The sequence below is a fragment of the Egretta garzetta genome, unplaced genomic scaffold, assembly GCF_000687185.1.
Source record: "Egretta garzetta isolate BGI_Z169 unplaced genomic scaffold, ASM68718v1 scaffold40, whole genome shotgun sequence".
Taxonomy (NCBI): Eukaryota; Metazoa; Chordata; class Aves; order Pelecaniformes; family Ardeidae; genus Egretta; species Egretta garzetta.
Window position 1 is genome coordinate 1,305,648 of NW_009258484.1, and position 15,668 is coordinate 1,321,315.

Consider the following 15,668-nt stretch of genomic DNA (forward strand, 5'->3'; position numbering starts at 1 on the left):
ACTGAAATATTTAAAACTAGATTTGCATTGAAATACTATGCTAATGTACAAACCAGTGGTAATGTCTAAAAAAGTATAAATAGTAAAATTGATCAAGCTGTCCTTAAAATTAGAGCTTGGTGGTCAATAAACTTTCCACTAGAAAAATAGGCAAAGGTGTTAAATGAATGTTCAGAACAGCATTAACGTACCAACGGGTTTAGCATGAGACAAGGAATAGAGGGTAGTTATTGTGTTTATAACTTTATAGTTAATAAGCAGTACACAGATCTTTTGACAGAAATGAAATCTGGATAATATAGGAGTATTTTAAGCTTGGTAACTTTTCAGTTAGTTACTCATTTTGACAATGTACTTCAATTATGCATTTCAAAACCAATCCCATTCTTAGTGCTGAAATACATGAACAGAGTACTAGTATTTTTAAAAAATATGAAATCAAGGGTTTGAGTTTTACAGTGTATTCCAGAATAGCAATTTTAAATTATTATTTCAAAACCTGTTTTTTAGTCTCAGTGTAAGTAGCATTCCGCTGCATATTTTTGTGTTTGTAGACAGGCGGTGGAGAATTCCATTTTGATGGTTTCACAAGCTTATCTGTCATTTTACCATAGGTGCTTTAAAAGGTACTCAAGGTCGTCTTTGAACAGACAGCAGGAAGTAGCTCACTATTCAACTCCACCTCAGCTCAGACTACTTGACTACTTACAGAAAAGAAAGGAGAGGAAAGGAGCCCAGCAGTATGATCTCAAAATTTCTAAAGCTGGAAATGTAAGTGTTCAGAGATATAGGTGGCCATACTTCTACTATTTATTTAAAACATTTAATACATTAATACTGCTTTTTCATCTTCCAGTGCGTAGATATGTGGAAACAGAACCCTTGCTACTTGACTGCACCTTCTGAAGTGGATGTAAGTCCAGTTGTTACCATTAGCAATTATTAGCAATTGTATTGAACATTGTATTGTATGAAGAAGTGACTAAAGAGTATCCAGTATCAATGAATGGCCTTTAAAAAGTGGGAGTGACTTTAGTGTTGAAAGTTACTTTTCTGTACTGTGAGGTATAAACACAAGCTAAACCACACTGGAATACATTGCAATTGTAACATGATAGTTTGCATGAGATAAATGGTGCAAACAGACCTTTAGTGTTGTTCATCTGTATCCAGTGAGCATATCTGTTTGAAGTTGTCTCATAATATAAAAAATAGAAAAAGAAATGAGGTAAGGACATTATTTAGAACGAGTCACCTCTCAGCTTGGTAGAAATTCCTCTTTTTTGACATGTTATGTGTTGTGGTTTAAACCCAGCCAGCAGCTAAGCCCCGGTGTGCAAGCAAAGCAGGGAATTCATTCATTCCTTCCCACCAGTAAGCAGGTGTTCAGCCATCTACAGGAAAGCAGGGCTCCATCACGCATAATGGTTACTTGGGAAGACAAACGCCATCACTTCAAACGTCCCCCCATTCCTTCTTCTTCACCCAGTTTATATATGTCATATGGTCTGGAATAGCCCTTTGGCTAGTTTGGGTCAGCTGTCCTGGCTGTGCCCCCTCCCAGCTTCCCATGCACGTGGCAGAGCATGGGAAGCTGAAAAGTCCTTGATGAGTTTTATTTGTTAAATAGTGTTTAGGCATCAGTGTGTTATCAACATTCTTCTCATACTAAATCCAAAACACAGCACTATGCTAGCTACTGGGAAGAAAATTAACTCTGTCCCAGCCAAAACCAGGACAGTATCCACCCCTTATTCCATACCATTTATGTCAAGCTCAGGTCCCACCACTATCATTAAGCACCACCCCCTTTCCTATCATTTGATATAATACAGAGATACAGTTCCCTTAGTCTGTGGACCGCCCTTGTAAAATGTCCACAAAATGCCCATTGAGTTCATTTAGTCCGTGACTTTAGGCTCCACCCGTTACAGTGGCCACTCAGGATAAGAGAGATGGCGTGTTGTGTGGAGTTACTGGGCACCAAAGCCAGCTCAGGTCAGGTCACTGCTTCACTTGCACTGCTTCTTGTAAGGCTTGTCGCCCATTGGTTCAGGTGGTTCGTGCTATAGTAATTCCTGTAACACTCAGCTCAAATCATGGGTTACAACAATTTAAAAGTATATCCATTGCAGTCTCCACCCCTGGTCCCTCTGGGCCAGCTTATAGGGTTTAACATTGTAATGAACTCCTCCCCTTGCCCCTGCCCTGGCTTGGACTTATCCACAGACTCTAGTCTCTTAAGGCTGTACCCGCTCCAAGTGGAGCCTTATCTATGAGCCACTGTCTCTCCAGAGGTATACCTGCTGTTTCATGGACTTATCCACAGCTGCAGTTGCTTCAAGGTGCACCTGTTCCAGTGTGGCCTTCTCCATGGGCCACAATGCCTTCGGTGATATACCTGCTCCAGTGTGGCCTTACCCACAGCCACAGTCCCTTCAGAAATGAACTTGCTCCAGCATGGCCCTACCCATGGCTGTCATGCTTACCTTGCTCTGTCATGGGCTTATCTGTGGCCACACACTCTGAGGTGCTCCAAGGTGTATCTTCTCCAGCATAAACTTACCTTGGGCCACAATCCTTTTAGACATATACCTGCTGTGGCACAGGCATAACCACAGCCACAGATGGTGTAGGGTGTCCTGCTCCCGTGTGGACTCATCCCCAGGTCTCAGTCCCTTTGACTTGAGTTCACACTGGAGTTCCAGCCTGTCCAGTACAGCAGCACAGAAACAGCAGCGATGTCCTGGCCATCTGCCAGCCCAGGCACATGGCTATGGCTGTTCTCAAAATGTTCCCAGGCACAGCGGAGCAAGATGACAAGCAGTACAGCAGCACAGCAAACAGCGAAAGCAGCCACTAATGAACACTAGACTCTTAATATACAGTAAGGGAAGCAAGCTCCATGGCAAGCACAGGAGCCTGTCCATTAATAGCCAAACAGCAATAATAGCTATAAATTCAATCTAGCACGTTCCAGCTGATCCTGTCATTATCTCAAACCACTCAAGCCCCACACTGGGTGCCAAAAAGGACTGTCATGGTTTAACCCCAGCCAGTAACTAAGCACCACACAAGGTGCTTGCTCACTCCCCGCCCGGCCTCGACAGGATGGGGGGGAGGATAACCCAGGCAAAAGTGAGATAGTTTAATAGGGAAAGCAAAAGCTGCACACACAAGCAAAGCAAGGAATTAATTCAGTACTTCCCATGGGCAGGCAGGTGGTCAGCCATCTCCATGAAAGTAGGGCTCCATCACACGTAACGGTGATTTGGGAAGACAAACGCCATCACTCCAAATATCCCCCCCCTTCCTCCTTCTTCTTCCCCAAGCTTTATATGCTGAGCGTGACGTCATATGGTGTGGGACATCCCTTTGGTCAGTTTGGGTCAGCTGTCCTGGCTGTGTCCCCTCCCAGCTTCTGTGCACCTGGCAGAGCATGGGAAGCTGAAAAGTCCTTGACTGGTGTAAGCACTGCTTAGCAACAACTAAATCATCAGTATGTTATCAACATTCTTCTCATACTAAATCCAAAACGCAGCACTATGCCAGCTACTGGGAAGAAAATTAACTCCATCCCAGCCGAAACCAGGACATTATAATACTATGGGACATAATATTTTCAGTAGTTTGGTTTTTAGACAAGAATTCTAGTTGGGAATTCTTCTGATCGCTCTGTGTGCATTCTTCTGTCAGGCACATTCACATTCTCTGTTTTCTGGCACTGCCAAAGCACATATTTCTAGCGTACAGGAAGGACTCAATTGACTCAACAAGCTTGTAGCTTTGCAGTTAATAGGGCTGGCAAGAGTGCACACTAGGCATCAAATGATGCTGTAAGTTTGTACAAACATTCTCTCCCTTTGCACTTCAACAGTGTTGTACCTGATCTAATCAGAGTCTTCAGGAGTTACTGGTATTGTCCAATTTCTTAACCATGTCACATTGCAGGCTGTGATTTCAATCTGTAGACTTAAGGCATGTTTTGCACTTTTGTTAAGTTTAACATAGCAAATACGGTGTAACAGAATAAACGTAAAGTTCTGAAGGTTCTCCAGTTCACTTTTTCTGAATACATAAAACAAAGGGGGGATGCTGTACAAAGTATTAAGCTCTCCTTGTCTGTTTTTTGCACTTACTTTTAAAGACTATCGTGTTAGCCACTGTTAAAAACAAGAAACTGTGCTAGATTGACTTTAACTCTGGCCCAGTATGACTATTGTTCTTTGTTCTCTGACATCTTCGTTTTCTTTAAGGTGGAAAAATATGCCAAAGTGGAAAAGTCTATCAAGCCTGATGACTCACAGCCAACTGTCTGGCCAGCCCATGTGAGTAGTTGAGACCTTTGGCCAAATTTCTCTGTCTTCAGTTAAAATGCCTCTTATTGTAACAAAATCTAAGTAACATGGGAATAGTCTTCCCCAATTTAATTAATCTTCCATGTGTTATATAGGCACAGAAAGATTACCAGAGATACTTGTAATTTAATACAGTGCAGCATGCATGTGATCAGTTTTGTAATTTCCTTGTGTTTTCCAGAAATACAAGGAAAAGCAACTTTAATCTCCCAAGTAACATGTACTGTTGCTGTATAGTATAGATAGTATAATAAGTTACAGGGAGCAGTACTCTGCTCAACAGATTGCTTTCTTCACTCAGATACTCAGAAGACTGATGGAAAAGAGCTTCTGTTAAAATCAAAACATTAAATTTGGAAAGAGATTAAGTAAAATTAAATACCTCTTACAAAAAGCTCTTTCTGCAGTGTTTAAGTTGAACCTTAAGATTTTTGGCACAAATTACACGATATGATAAGAAGTACTCAGTATAATTAGTCGTAAATCAATTCATAATACCTTACCTCCGAAATTTTAAAGACTTCATCCTCAGTAACAGCATCGATCGTGATGTCTTTGTAGTTTCATATTAGCAAAAAGTAATGCTTTCCCATAGAACTCAATCTTCATCTCCAAGGTTTTACTCAGAACATTTTTTTGCATTGTCATAATTTATATAAAACTTTCTGTATATGTTTACCCAGTCTGCCTTTCCATGTCTAACATGATTGTTTAGGGTCTGCAATATTTTTGTATTTTTAAGAGATGATAAACACGTCTTCCTCTCATCCCTGTAGATAACTTCTCAAATCACTTTCATTTTAGATAATGCACCCCTTCTTAATAGAGTGTTTCTTACCGTATTGTATAGAACTGGCATATTTTACTAGCTGTTTCTGTTATCAATTGTTTAAGACTTATTTGGTTATTTTCTTCTGTCTTTTTAGGAAATAAAAGATGATTATGTGTTTGAATGTGAAGTTGGTAATCAGCTTCAAAAAACAAAACTGACCATTTTTCAGTCTCTTGGCAATCCCTTGTACTATGGTAAAATTCAGACACTCAAAGGTGATGAGGAAAATGACAACCTATTAACTCCATCACAGTAAGTTACACGTTCTTTTAAACTGTGCTATGATCTGCAAGATTAAGGAAGACAAACATTACTTATCATTTTCAGTCATAAAAATACTCTAGAGCTACAAGTCTGAGTCTCGTTTGAAAAGTTCAGCTAATGAACCTAAAATGTTTTTAGCAAAAAATACCAAACCAAAATGTGTTCAAGCAACCATCATATCTTAAATGTACTTTTATGTTAAATCTGCATGTTCTTTTATATTAAACATATATTGTAAAACAGAACAAAACATAAGAAAAACCCCCAACAACTCAAAATGTGGAGACGCCGTGAGACATTGTTAGCACTCTTTTTTCAGTGTTACTCATAATTTTGACTGTTGTCAAAATCTGCCTGATGCTGTGAAAAAATAAGACTTCATTAGATTTTGTTTACCCTTATGAAAAAAAGTTTAGGCTAAATAAATGGTGAAGAAAAACGCGTTCCTAAGAAGCTTTGCCATATTGAATTGATTTGAATCTGCTGTTGTTGGCTGTAGTTCTACAAAGATTCTCTATTCTTGTCTCTTTTTGTCATGTGTACCAGATTCTTTGTATGGAGGAACCTGCGCAGCAGACTAGTCCCTAAAAATTTCAGTAAAGCAAGGAGCAGTGAGCCTGAACAAACTTTAGTTCTGTTAATGAAAGTTATTTATATTGTCTAGTATGTAATTCCTATCTTATTTTTTATTGAAATTGTAAAATCTTCCTGAGAGTCAGGACGTTTTATCCCCAGACTGAGCTATTTACTGTTTGTTACCATACTGTTGTGGTTTAACCCCAGCTGGCAACTAAGCCCCACACAGCTCCCTGGGGGGGGTGGGGGAGAGAATCCAAAGGGTAAAAGTGAGAAAACTCATGGATTGAGATAAAGACAGTTTAATAGGTAAAACAAAAGCCATGCACGAAAGCAAAACAAAACAAGGGGAATTCATTCACTCCTTCCCATGGGCAGGCAGGTGTTCAGCCATCTCCAGGAAAGCAGGGCTCCATCACACTTAACAGTGACTTGGGAAGACAAACGCCATCACTCTGAATGTCCCTTCTTCCTTCTTCTTCCCCCATATGCTGAGCATGACGTCATATGGTGTGGTATATCACTTTGGTCAGTTGTGGTCAGCTGTCCCGGCTGTGCCTCCTCCCAACTTCTTGTGCACCCCCAGCCCACTTGCTGGTGGGATGAGAAGCAGAAAAGGCCTTGACGCTGTGTAAGCACTGCTCAGCAGTAAGGAAAACATCCCTGTGTTAATGCTGTTTCCAGCACAAATCCAACACATAGCCCAGTGCTATGAAGAAATTTAACTCTATCCCAGTCAGAACCAGCACAGATACTTGGTACTGATCTTCCTGGAACACAGTGCTACCTTACAGCTGTGTAATAAGGCTGGGAATTAAAGGGATTTATAGGTTTTTAGATGCCTGGGGTTTTTTTTGAAATCACTGCTCCAGTCCATTATTTTTAAGACATTACCAATTGAAGTTCATGGAAATTTTGATACTTCCTCAGAAAACAACATCCTATGTAGTAAAAGATGCAGAAAGCATTTTTGTTGTTCTGCTGTAAAATAAAATCTTTTTTTTTTTGAGCTAGAGAAAGAGAAAAGAGCTGTAGTGTTTAAAAAGAATCACTGAAGTAACAAGCTTGCAAGCCATAAGCATTATGCAAAAGAGAAAGCCATAAGCATTATGCAAAAGAGAAATGCTTATTTAGGAGTTCTGGAAAATCATGAGGAATTAGGATTTACGTAAATGAAATCAAACGATGAAAACTAAATGTTTGTTAAAATACTACAGTTAGGGCTGGTTTTGACATACCCACAGGGTATTTATATTTCAGTGCAGGCGTATTGATATGGTAATTTATGCATAACTTTTCCCTCACACTTTTTACAGTAGCAATTATGTAGCAGTTATTCACTTGATTTTTTTGAAATTATAAAATACTGTGCTGGTTTTGGCTGGAATAGAGTTAATTTTCTCCTATATTCTGCCTTTTGCTTTGTTGGCAATTTACTCTTAAAGGAGACCATATTAGACCATGTGTGTGTCTTGTGTATATATATAGTTATGAATAGTTATAGTTTATTTCAAATACTAAATGATACCCAGTCCATTAAATGTATACAGTATCTCTTGTATTTTCAGCAGGTCTAAAAAAAGAGCAGCACTGATACTCGTTCGAAGTTTTGTGATGATAAAAACATATTCTTTTAGCCCAATTCATGGCTGAAAATATGTTATAAATTTTGTGTTTCAGGTTCCTTATTGGTTCGAAGACTGATGCCGAAAGGTAAATTAATATAGTATGTACAACCATTTGGCTTTGTGCCAAATAGTGAATTTTGTTCCTTTTAGCCATTATGACTGCTAATGTTGTGGTTATGGAAACAGATGCAGAACAGATGAGGAAAATAAGATGAATTAATAATCGTAACAAGAAGTAGGATACAGTGTGCATTTTTTGTATGTAACAAGCAAGGAAGACTAGAGGAAAGCAAATACGTGAATACAGCTTGTCCCACTACCTAAATTTCAAGTATGTTGCTACAGTTATTTGCACAATTATTCTTGATTACACAGGCAATAATAAAATTCTGAGAGCACTTAGCAGGAATTTCATCTTGACATTTTGTAATGGTAGATTAGCAATCATGGAAATTGTTCATTTGAACTCTTAAGTGTAATCTAAGACTTGTATATATACAACTTATTTTTGTGTGTTATATATTACTTGATTCAGCTTTCTTAGAGAAGCAAGAAACAAAACAGCTTTTCAGTATGCATTAGTTGTAGAATGATTATGAGTAACAATTCTGGGATAGCTGAGGCATTCCTTCAGATGTTTGTCAGTGTGTATCACATTACAGACACCTGTCTGTGCATATGAGCACAGAACCTTTAAAAAACAATCTCTGTCAAAGCCAGTTGTGGTTTTGTGCCTTCGTAGGAGACCTCAAGGTGATGTGCATACCATAGCTCTTGCCCCCCCATGCCCCCCCTTCTTGTGTGTCCTTGATTTGGGCAAAAGTCAAGAATAATGTTTGTTGTTTTAATAGATAATTTTGATCAAGAAACCCTTTGCTTATGTTCTCTTCTGTCTCTGTTGTGCTGATAGAGACTTTTGCTGTTTGTGCTGTAAGCTGAATTGGGCGATTGGTTGGCTGAAAACTAAAACCACCATAATACAGGGGTCCAGTTTTTAACTGGGATTGCTTTCCTGATCATATTTGCCGCTGGGTTGCATAAATCCTTCAATCAGAATAAGCAGTTGGGTTTCAGGGACTAGGACAAGAAGAAGCAGTAGAGGAGGAGGAGGGAAAGACAACAGCGATTAAAGGAAAGTTAAAACGGGATAAATTTAAGAAAAGAGAGCAGGAGCATGAAGTAGAAAGATATATAGAGATATAGATATGTTTTATCTATGTGCATCTGTTTTTATATAGATACATACTTAAATAATATATACTTATGTATAAAATAAATAAAATATGGCTACATAACATATACAATTACATGTTTACATATACAAATCTACTTCAGAAGTTCGAAGTTGTTAATTTTTTTATGCCCTCATTTGTTTCAGAGTGGTGAACCAGTATCAGGAGTTAGTACAAAATGAAGCTAAATGTCCTGTGAAAGTGTTTCATAATTCAGGTGGATCAGTCAATCTTAGTCATCTTTCTCCAGGAAAGGAAATGGAAGTGAGTTTTTCAAGCCATAAATTTCTTTTATTTGCACTTGATTATTGAATTAGAATAATTTTTGCTATCCACATTTAAAAGTAAACTAACCTAAAAAGTTCTTTCTGAATGGATTTTTAAATACTTTATTGCCGTAATCATTCAGAGTGAGTATATTGGAAAAGTTAGAGGAAAGCACTTTTGTTTTCACTGTTCAAATATTGTGGTTTTTAACCATGTAATTTTTTTTTCTTAGCCGTGTATAGTATAGTTAGCTCCAAGGTTTTGTTGTAGCATTTTCCCCTGTTCAGATCAACCTTTCACAGAGCAGTATAGTAAAATGCAGCTATACGTTTTATGTTACAGTTCAGTAAGCACAGAAGCAGACCTTGTAGCTGAACTTTTCTTTTACCTTTAGAAATTATTAAAATTGTTTTCTCTTTATTTTAAAGATGAAAACTTAAAATTAAAAAAAAAAAAAAGGCAAAAAAAAAAATCCAAACCAACACCAAAGACTTTAAAGTGCATATGTTCGTATGCACACATCCAGTAGAAATCCCTGCATTCCCAAATTCTCATGCCTGTTGGCACTGCCTTGTGTTTGAGTTGCTGCTTCTGGCTTTCTTGGCCTGATTCAGTACTGGAGTGGTGAATGGAATTTAGGTTCCAACCAGTAAATGAATTTTGTATCCCTTTGGCTATTTCCTTTGCTACATCTTTCCCGTGAATACCTGCTTTTAAACTGCAACAAGTTGCTGTGAAAGAGGTCCTTCTTCTGGTGGCAGTCAGAACAGCATGCAGAGACCAGCAGTTGCAGAAAGGAGCATGAGTGTACAGAGAGCCTCATTTTCAAGTTTCAGCAGTTTTTTAACTGTATGTTTGTTTAGACACTACTTTCATTTATAGGATACCTGCTTTATAGGTAAAAATATATAGACTATAACTGTAAATGTGTTTCACTGTAGAATCTTTTGACGGTGTTGGCTATTGGAATTATGGATTTAGGGTCTGTTGTGAGTGACGGAGAACTGCAGATTTGATTAGCTGAAGTTAATTTATGTTCAGACTGCCTGAGAAGTAGGCTATAAGAACAAACAGAAGGGGAGCACCTTTCCTCTGAAAAGAGTAGTAAAGTTCTGATCCCACTGAAGTCAATGGGATTTTCCTGGATTTATTTAAATTCCTACTCCCAGAATCCGGAAATCTGATCATGTTGTCTGAATCCTTGTTGTTTGGAAATGGCAGATGTATAGAGATGGTGAACGAATGAAATGATGTAATTTTTCAAGTAAATCCAAATTGTCCTTTTATTTAAAATGCATCTCTCGCTTTTGCATTTGTGAAAAGTTGCTAAGAATGATTTTCAGAATTTTGGGGGGTTTTTGACAGTTTAAATTTTACTGTCACTTTCAAGCTGCTTCTTGATGGGGTAAGCATTTTATCCAAAGAGAGTTGGTCATAGGCTATATTTTTTAAATGAATAAATAAAAATCTGAAATGTTTGAAGGAAATTCCATCACAGTTTTGAGAAGTCTAATTCAAATTAATTGAATTGTCTTTTCTGTCAAGTATGTGGAAGCTCACATTATTGCTGTGGTAGTGTTAATTTCTCTTTCCTCCTAGCAGCCAGAAAGTATATCAGGCTCTGTTCAGTCTTCAGTATTGGGGAAAGGTGTAAAACACCGACCTCCTCCCATCAAATTACCTTCAAGTTCAGGAAGTAGCTCTTCAGGTAATTATTTATTGACTTCAGCGTCTCCTTTCTATGTGTTCTGCCTATTGTAAAATGACATGATATCCCTCTAGTAAAGACTTAATTAAAAAAAAAAAAATCAGTATCTTTTCCATGAAAAGAGCATCATTTTGTTGATTTCTGATTATATTGTTCACAAAATTGTATCCTAACAAATACTCGAGTTAACATGTACTCAGAGAGCAGTAATGTACTTTAATTATGCTTTTTCAGGTAATATTTTTAGTCCACAACAGTCAAGCGGCCATCTAAAATCCCCAACTCCTCCTCCTCCTTCTAAGCCTCCTGGTCTTTCTCGGAAACAATCTATGGATCTTAATCAAGTTAGCATGCTCTCTCCAGCTGCCATGTCTCCTGCGAGCTCTTCACAAAGTGAGTCACGACCTAAATTCTCCATTAAATCTTAGGCTTTTGCATATATGCTTCCTGAGATAAACTACTTAACCTGTGGAATGATGAAACTTAAGTGTACAGTGTACCCTAAATTGTGTAAGTTGTGCAGCTTTAGGCAGGTCTCTTGTTCACTGTATGTATTTTATGTTTATTGTAACTGTGTTCGTTTTTTCTGTATATATGTATGCACCCTCTGTGTATACGTTTTAATACATTTTATGCGATTAGTATGATCTCCTCATTTATGAAAGGCTGGTAGATGATGTGATGAGATAAGATTCCAAAGTGTAGATTTTTTTCCTCCAGTGTAAAAACAGTATGTTAGATCAGTTTGCCTTTACATAATTTAAGCATCTGGTTTTTTAAATGTTATAGGAGCTGGTGCAGTTGTATCTCTGTGTATGTATATAATCTGATCAGTCCCAAGGTGGTGATACAATAAACGATAAGATGATTTTTTAAAACACTCCTACACTGTTTTACAAATCATTGCTGATTGCAAGTGTGGTGGTGATGCTGCTGATGATAGCACCATATTCTCAGGTGTTAAAATGTAAATTTCAATAAGTGACATCCTAGTTTAAGCATTTTCACTAACACTGACAGGATCACTGTAATCATAGCTATAGATCATAAACGTTTTTTAAAATATGTATGCGTCTTGAGACATTTCGTGAACAGATTTGTACAAAGAGAAATCATAGATGCAGTTTTTCAGTTTTTATGAATAATTGTATACTGCACATTCCAGTATCCTGCACAGTACTATAATACTTTTTTTGCATTAAATAATTTTAAATCTGCATAGCTCAAAAGGTGTAACTTTTCTGCCTTCTTGTTTTGCACAAAGAAAAAAAAAAACTTACAAAAGTTTTCTTTCTAGCATATTTACTCGTGGTATGAATTGTGTAAATCTGCTGCACACAGTTGTTACTTTAAGGCTCTGGTCACAACAGCTGGACATTCACATTTATTTCCTTTCTTTCTGCAGGACATGAAAGCTAAAAAAAAAAAAAAAGCAAAAATCCACCTCAAGCTTTTGGGGGGTTTTGTTTTTCTACTGATAAACTGCGCTTACTGCATCTACAACAACTATAGCTGTACATGCTAAATTTAAGCAGAAGGAATTACACAGTAACTTTTAAAGATGCAGTATTATCCTCTGGTTCTTAAAAAAATATTTTTTTGATCAAAATTTGGCAAAGGGGAGTTTAGCTATCTGATGAAATTTAGAACAACCCCATGGTTATTGAAATAGTGTATGTTCTTTGTTGAATCTGTTGTTTTCCATGATATGTTTTTAACACGATGCTATTGTACAGGCAGTGCATACAGACTATATGTTTAACATTTTAGCACAAAAACATTAACTAGGTTACAATGATCACTAAGAAATTGTTTTATTTTTATTTAAGTATTTCTGAATGGAGTTATGACTTAATGTACGATAAATTGTGGAAGGACTTAATGGAGGATACAAGTTGGCGTATGGCTTAAGGAGTTAAGCGTGGAGAGTGGGCTTTCTGTGTGATTATACTGCATCCTTAACAATGAGTGCGTGCTGCAACACTCGTGTTGTGTAGAAATTAACACTTGCAGTCTGAAAAATGGAACAAATTGTCAGTGCTAAATAAGATTCCATTAACCTTATTATACAAAAAGGACTGGCCTTTTATAACGAACTAGCACTTTTTATTTTTCTCAATGAGCAGGGTCTGGAACTCCTAAACCATCTACTCCTACTCCAACCAACACCCCTTCATCGACCCCACACCCTCCTGATGCCCAGAGCTCAACTCCTATTACCCCTTCTGCCACCCCTACTCCCCAAGATTCAGGCTTCACCCCTCAGCCCACTTTGTTAACCCCATTTGCTCAGCAGCAAATGTCTCTGAGCCAGGCACTGCCTGTAATGACCATTCCTCTTTCCACCATGGTAACATCCATTACTACAGGAACAACCTCCACCCAGGTCATGGCAAACCCTGCAGGACTTAACTTCATCAATGTAGTGGGCTCTGTGTGGTAAGTTTTTTGTTATGATGGTTTCTTAATTGGCCCTGGGTGGGTTGGTTGGTGGGGCAGTGGAGAGGGAAAGGAACAGGACTGTCCAGCATCCATTAGGATGGATATTTTTCAGGATCTGCAATACAAAAAGGTCATTCACTTTGTAATCATAAAGTGAAGAGCCACTAGAAATGGTTTGTATTTCTAAAATACAAGGCATCTACTATCGCAATACCGAACAAGTCTATTAAGAAAATTGTGCTGTCTGCTTTTTGGATGCATATAGTTGAATCCCATAAGGCTTAACCTCAATTTAGGTGGATTCTGAGCTTTTGCTCTTGAAGTTTGAAAACTTTTTTTATTAATCAGGGAGGAAGTGGAATATCATATGCAGACCACTAAATGAAAAATGGAAAGAGACTTGATCTTAAAGCACCTATGAATGAAAGGTTGTACGTAAAATACAAGAAAACAACAAAGCTGTTTTCTAACAATTTAATCAAACATTGAGGTTAAACATTCTTTCATGTTTAGAACTCATTTTGTGGTTTAAAAAAAAAAATAAATGCTGCCATCAAGAATAGATTGTGTGGTATAACGACATCTGCTTTTTAGACTAAATGGAATTGTGATCAGTGTAAGATGGTCAGTGCAAGACACATAGTGTGCATCAGTGCAAGTGTCAGACACTTAAATTACTCATTGAAGGTGTTCAGCAGTTGATCACTGTTGATGAGAGATTTTTTTAATAGTGCAAAAAGAAAAGGCAAACCTGTTCCTTAACTTTTTGTTATGATAGTACAAACATTTTAAAGACTGTTGATCTTTCAGTATTTCTAGAACAAAAGGACCACTTGTATTTTATTTTCCGTAGAATATACCAAAGAAAAAAATGGCATATACCAAGGATATGGATTTACTCTTTGTTATACCCTAGGCAAAACAATTTTTTAAGTTGCCTTGATGCTTTATCCATAATCCTATTTACAGCAAACTGTTGATTTACTTGTCATGAGACAGAGGGCAAAAATTTAGTTACTCAGATTTGCTTGTACCACTGGGGTTTGATGTGTTGTCTTTCCTCTTCTACAGTGGAGCACAGACACTGATGAGTGGTTCAAACCCTATGTTGGGGTGCAACACTGGTGCCATAGCCCCTGCAGGTATAAATCTGAGTGGCATTTTACCATCAGGAGGTCTGGTACCAAGTGCGCTGCCCGCTGCAATGCAGTCTGCCTCTCAAGCAGGTTAGTGTGAATAAGTTGAAAAGCCACCTGTCAGATAGGGACAGTGTGAATACATATTGCGAGACCAATGGACGGAAGTGGCCATTGTGTGAATAGATTGTGTATTTGATGGCTGGAGCTTGGGAACAGCATAGATATTTTTGCATTCAAATTGTGATTGTTTGAAATTGATTTTGAGGAGTTAGACTGGCAAAAAGTACTCTAAACCTGAATTGTTTGGTATGCTTAGTAGGAAGTTTGAAATAAACTCCAAATTCAAACGCAGTGTTGATAATGATGACTGCCAGAAAAAAAGGCATGACTGAACTTAGAAAGAGGCATCACTTTTTAAATGTGCAGGGCATTTTATTCTATCACTGGTGCTGCTTTATTCTAGTAGGACAATCAATTAGTTCCTTATTGCCTTCAAATATGACTATATAGGTCTGCATGCCTCAATATTCATTGAAGCAGCATTTAAATTCTTAGTTCATTTTTTCTGAAAACAAAACAAAATAAAAACCCTAATGTATGATCATGGAATCAGAAGTATAGAAGAGACTTCAAGATACCCATCCCTTACACTGAAGCAGAGTCAAATATGTCTAAACCATACTGAACCAATATTTATCTAAACTGGCTTTAAATACCGTCAGTAAAGAAGATTCCAGTCTCCCTCAGTGGCTGTTTGGAGTAGTTCATTATCTGTACAAAATGTTTCCTTCTAATTGCAGTGCATCTCCTTAATAACAAATTAAATTATTTTTTTTCTCCTGTTTGTTGCAGACATGAAAAATAGTTGTTCACCCTTTCTCTTTACCTTCTAAGTATCAAACATGCTGTCGCGTCCCACATTTGTCTTCTCTTTCTGATAGGTTGTATTTTTCAAACCTTTCATAATCCTGTCACTCTCTTCTAGACTGTCCAATTTGCTTACATCCTTCTTAAAATGTGATAACCAAAACTGGACACAAGCCTGAGCTTGGCTGATTTACCACTGTGGAGCACAGCAGAATAAATGCATCTCATCTCTTTCACAACATTCCTGTTAACATTTCCCCAAATGAGGTCTGCCTATTTTTTATTTGTATTTTTTGCAACAGCATTAAATTAACATAAGAATGGCTTTACTGGTTTAGGCCAAAAATCCGTCCAG

At 37.7% G+C, this 15,668-nt stretch overlaps 1 protein-coding gene across 10 annotated transcripts in view; it reads left to right on the top strand.

Moving 5' to 3' along the window:
• SUPT20H (SPT20 homolog, SAGA complex component) overlaps positions 1 to 15,668 on the top strand; it is a 34,442-nt gene that overhangs the window by 12,088 nt on the left and 6,686 nt on the right. For 6 of the 10 annotated variants that reach the window (XM_009644688.2, XM_035900626.1, XM_035900622.1 and 3 more), the window contains 10 exons: positions 615 to 771; positions 857 to 913; positions 4,257 to 4,328; positions 5,285 to 5,442; positions 7,711 to 7,743; positions 9,037 to 9,154; positions 10,757 to 10,865; positions 11,100 to 11,258; positions 12,992 to 13,304; positions 14,379 to 14,533. In XM_009644688.2, the coding sequence (XP_009642983.1) occupies positions 615 to 771; positions 857 to 913; positions 4,257 to 4,328; positions 5,285 to 5,442; positions 7,711 to 7,743; positions 9,037 to 9,154; positions 10,757 to 10,865; positions 11,100 to 11,258; positions 12,992 to 13,304; positions 14,379 to 14,533 (1,331 nt within the window). The remainder of the gene's footprint in view (positions 1 to 614; positions 772 to 856; positions 914 to 4,256; positions 4,329 to 5,284; positions 5,443 to 7,710; positions 7,744 to 9,036; positions 9,155 to 10,756; positions 10,866 to 11,099; positions 11,259 to 12,991; positions 13,305 to 14,378; positions 14,534 to 15,668) is intronic. The other 4 variants (XM_035900619.1, XM_035900635.1, XM_035900650.1 and 1 more) reach the window with 3 other exon arrangements.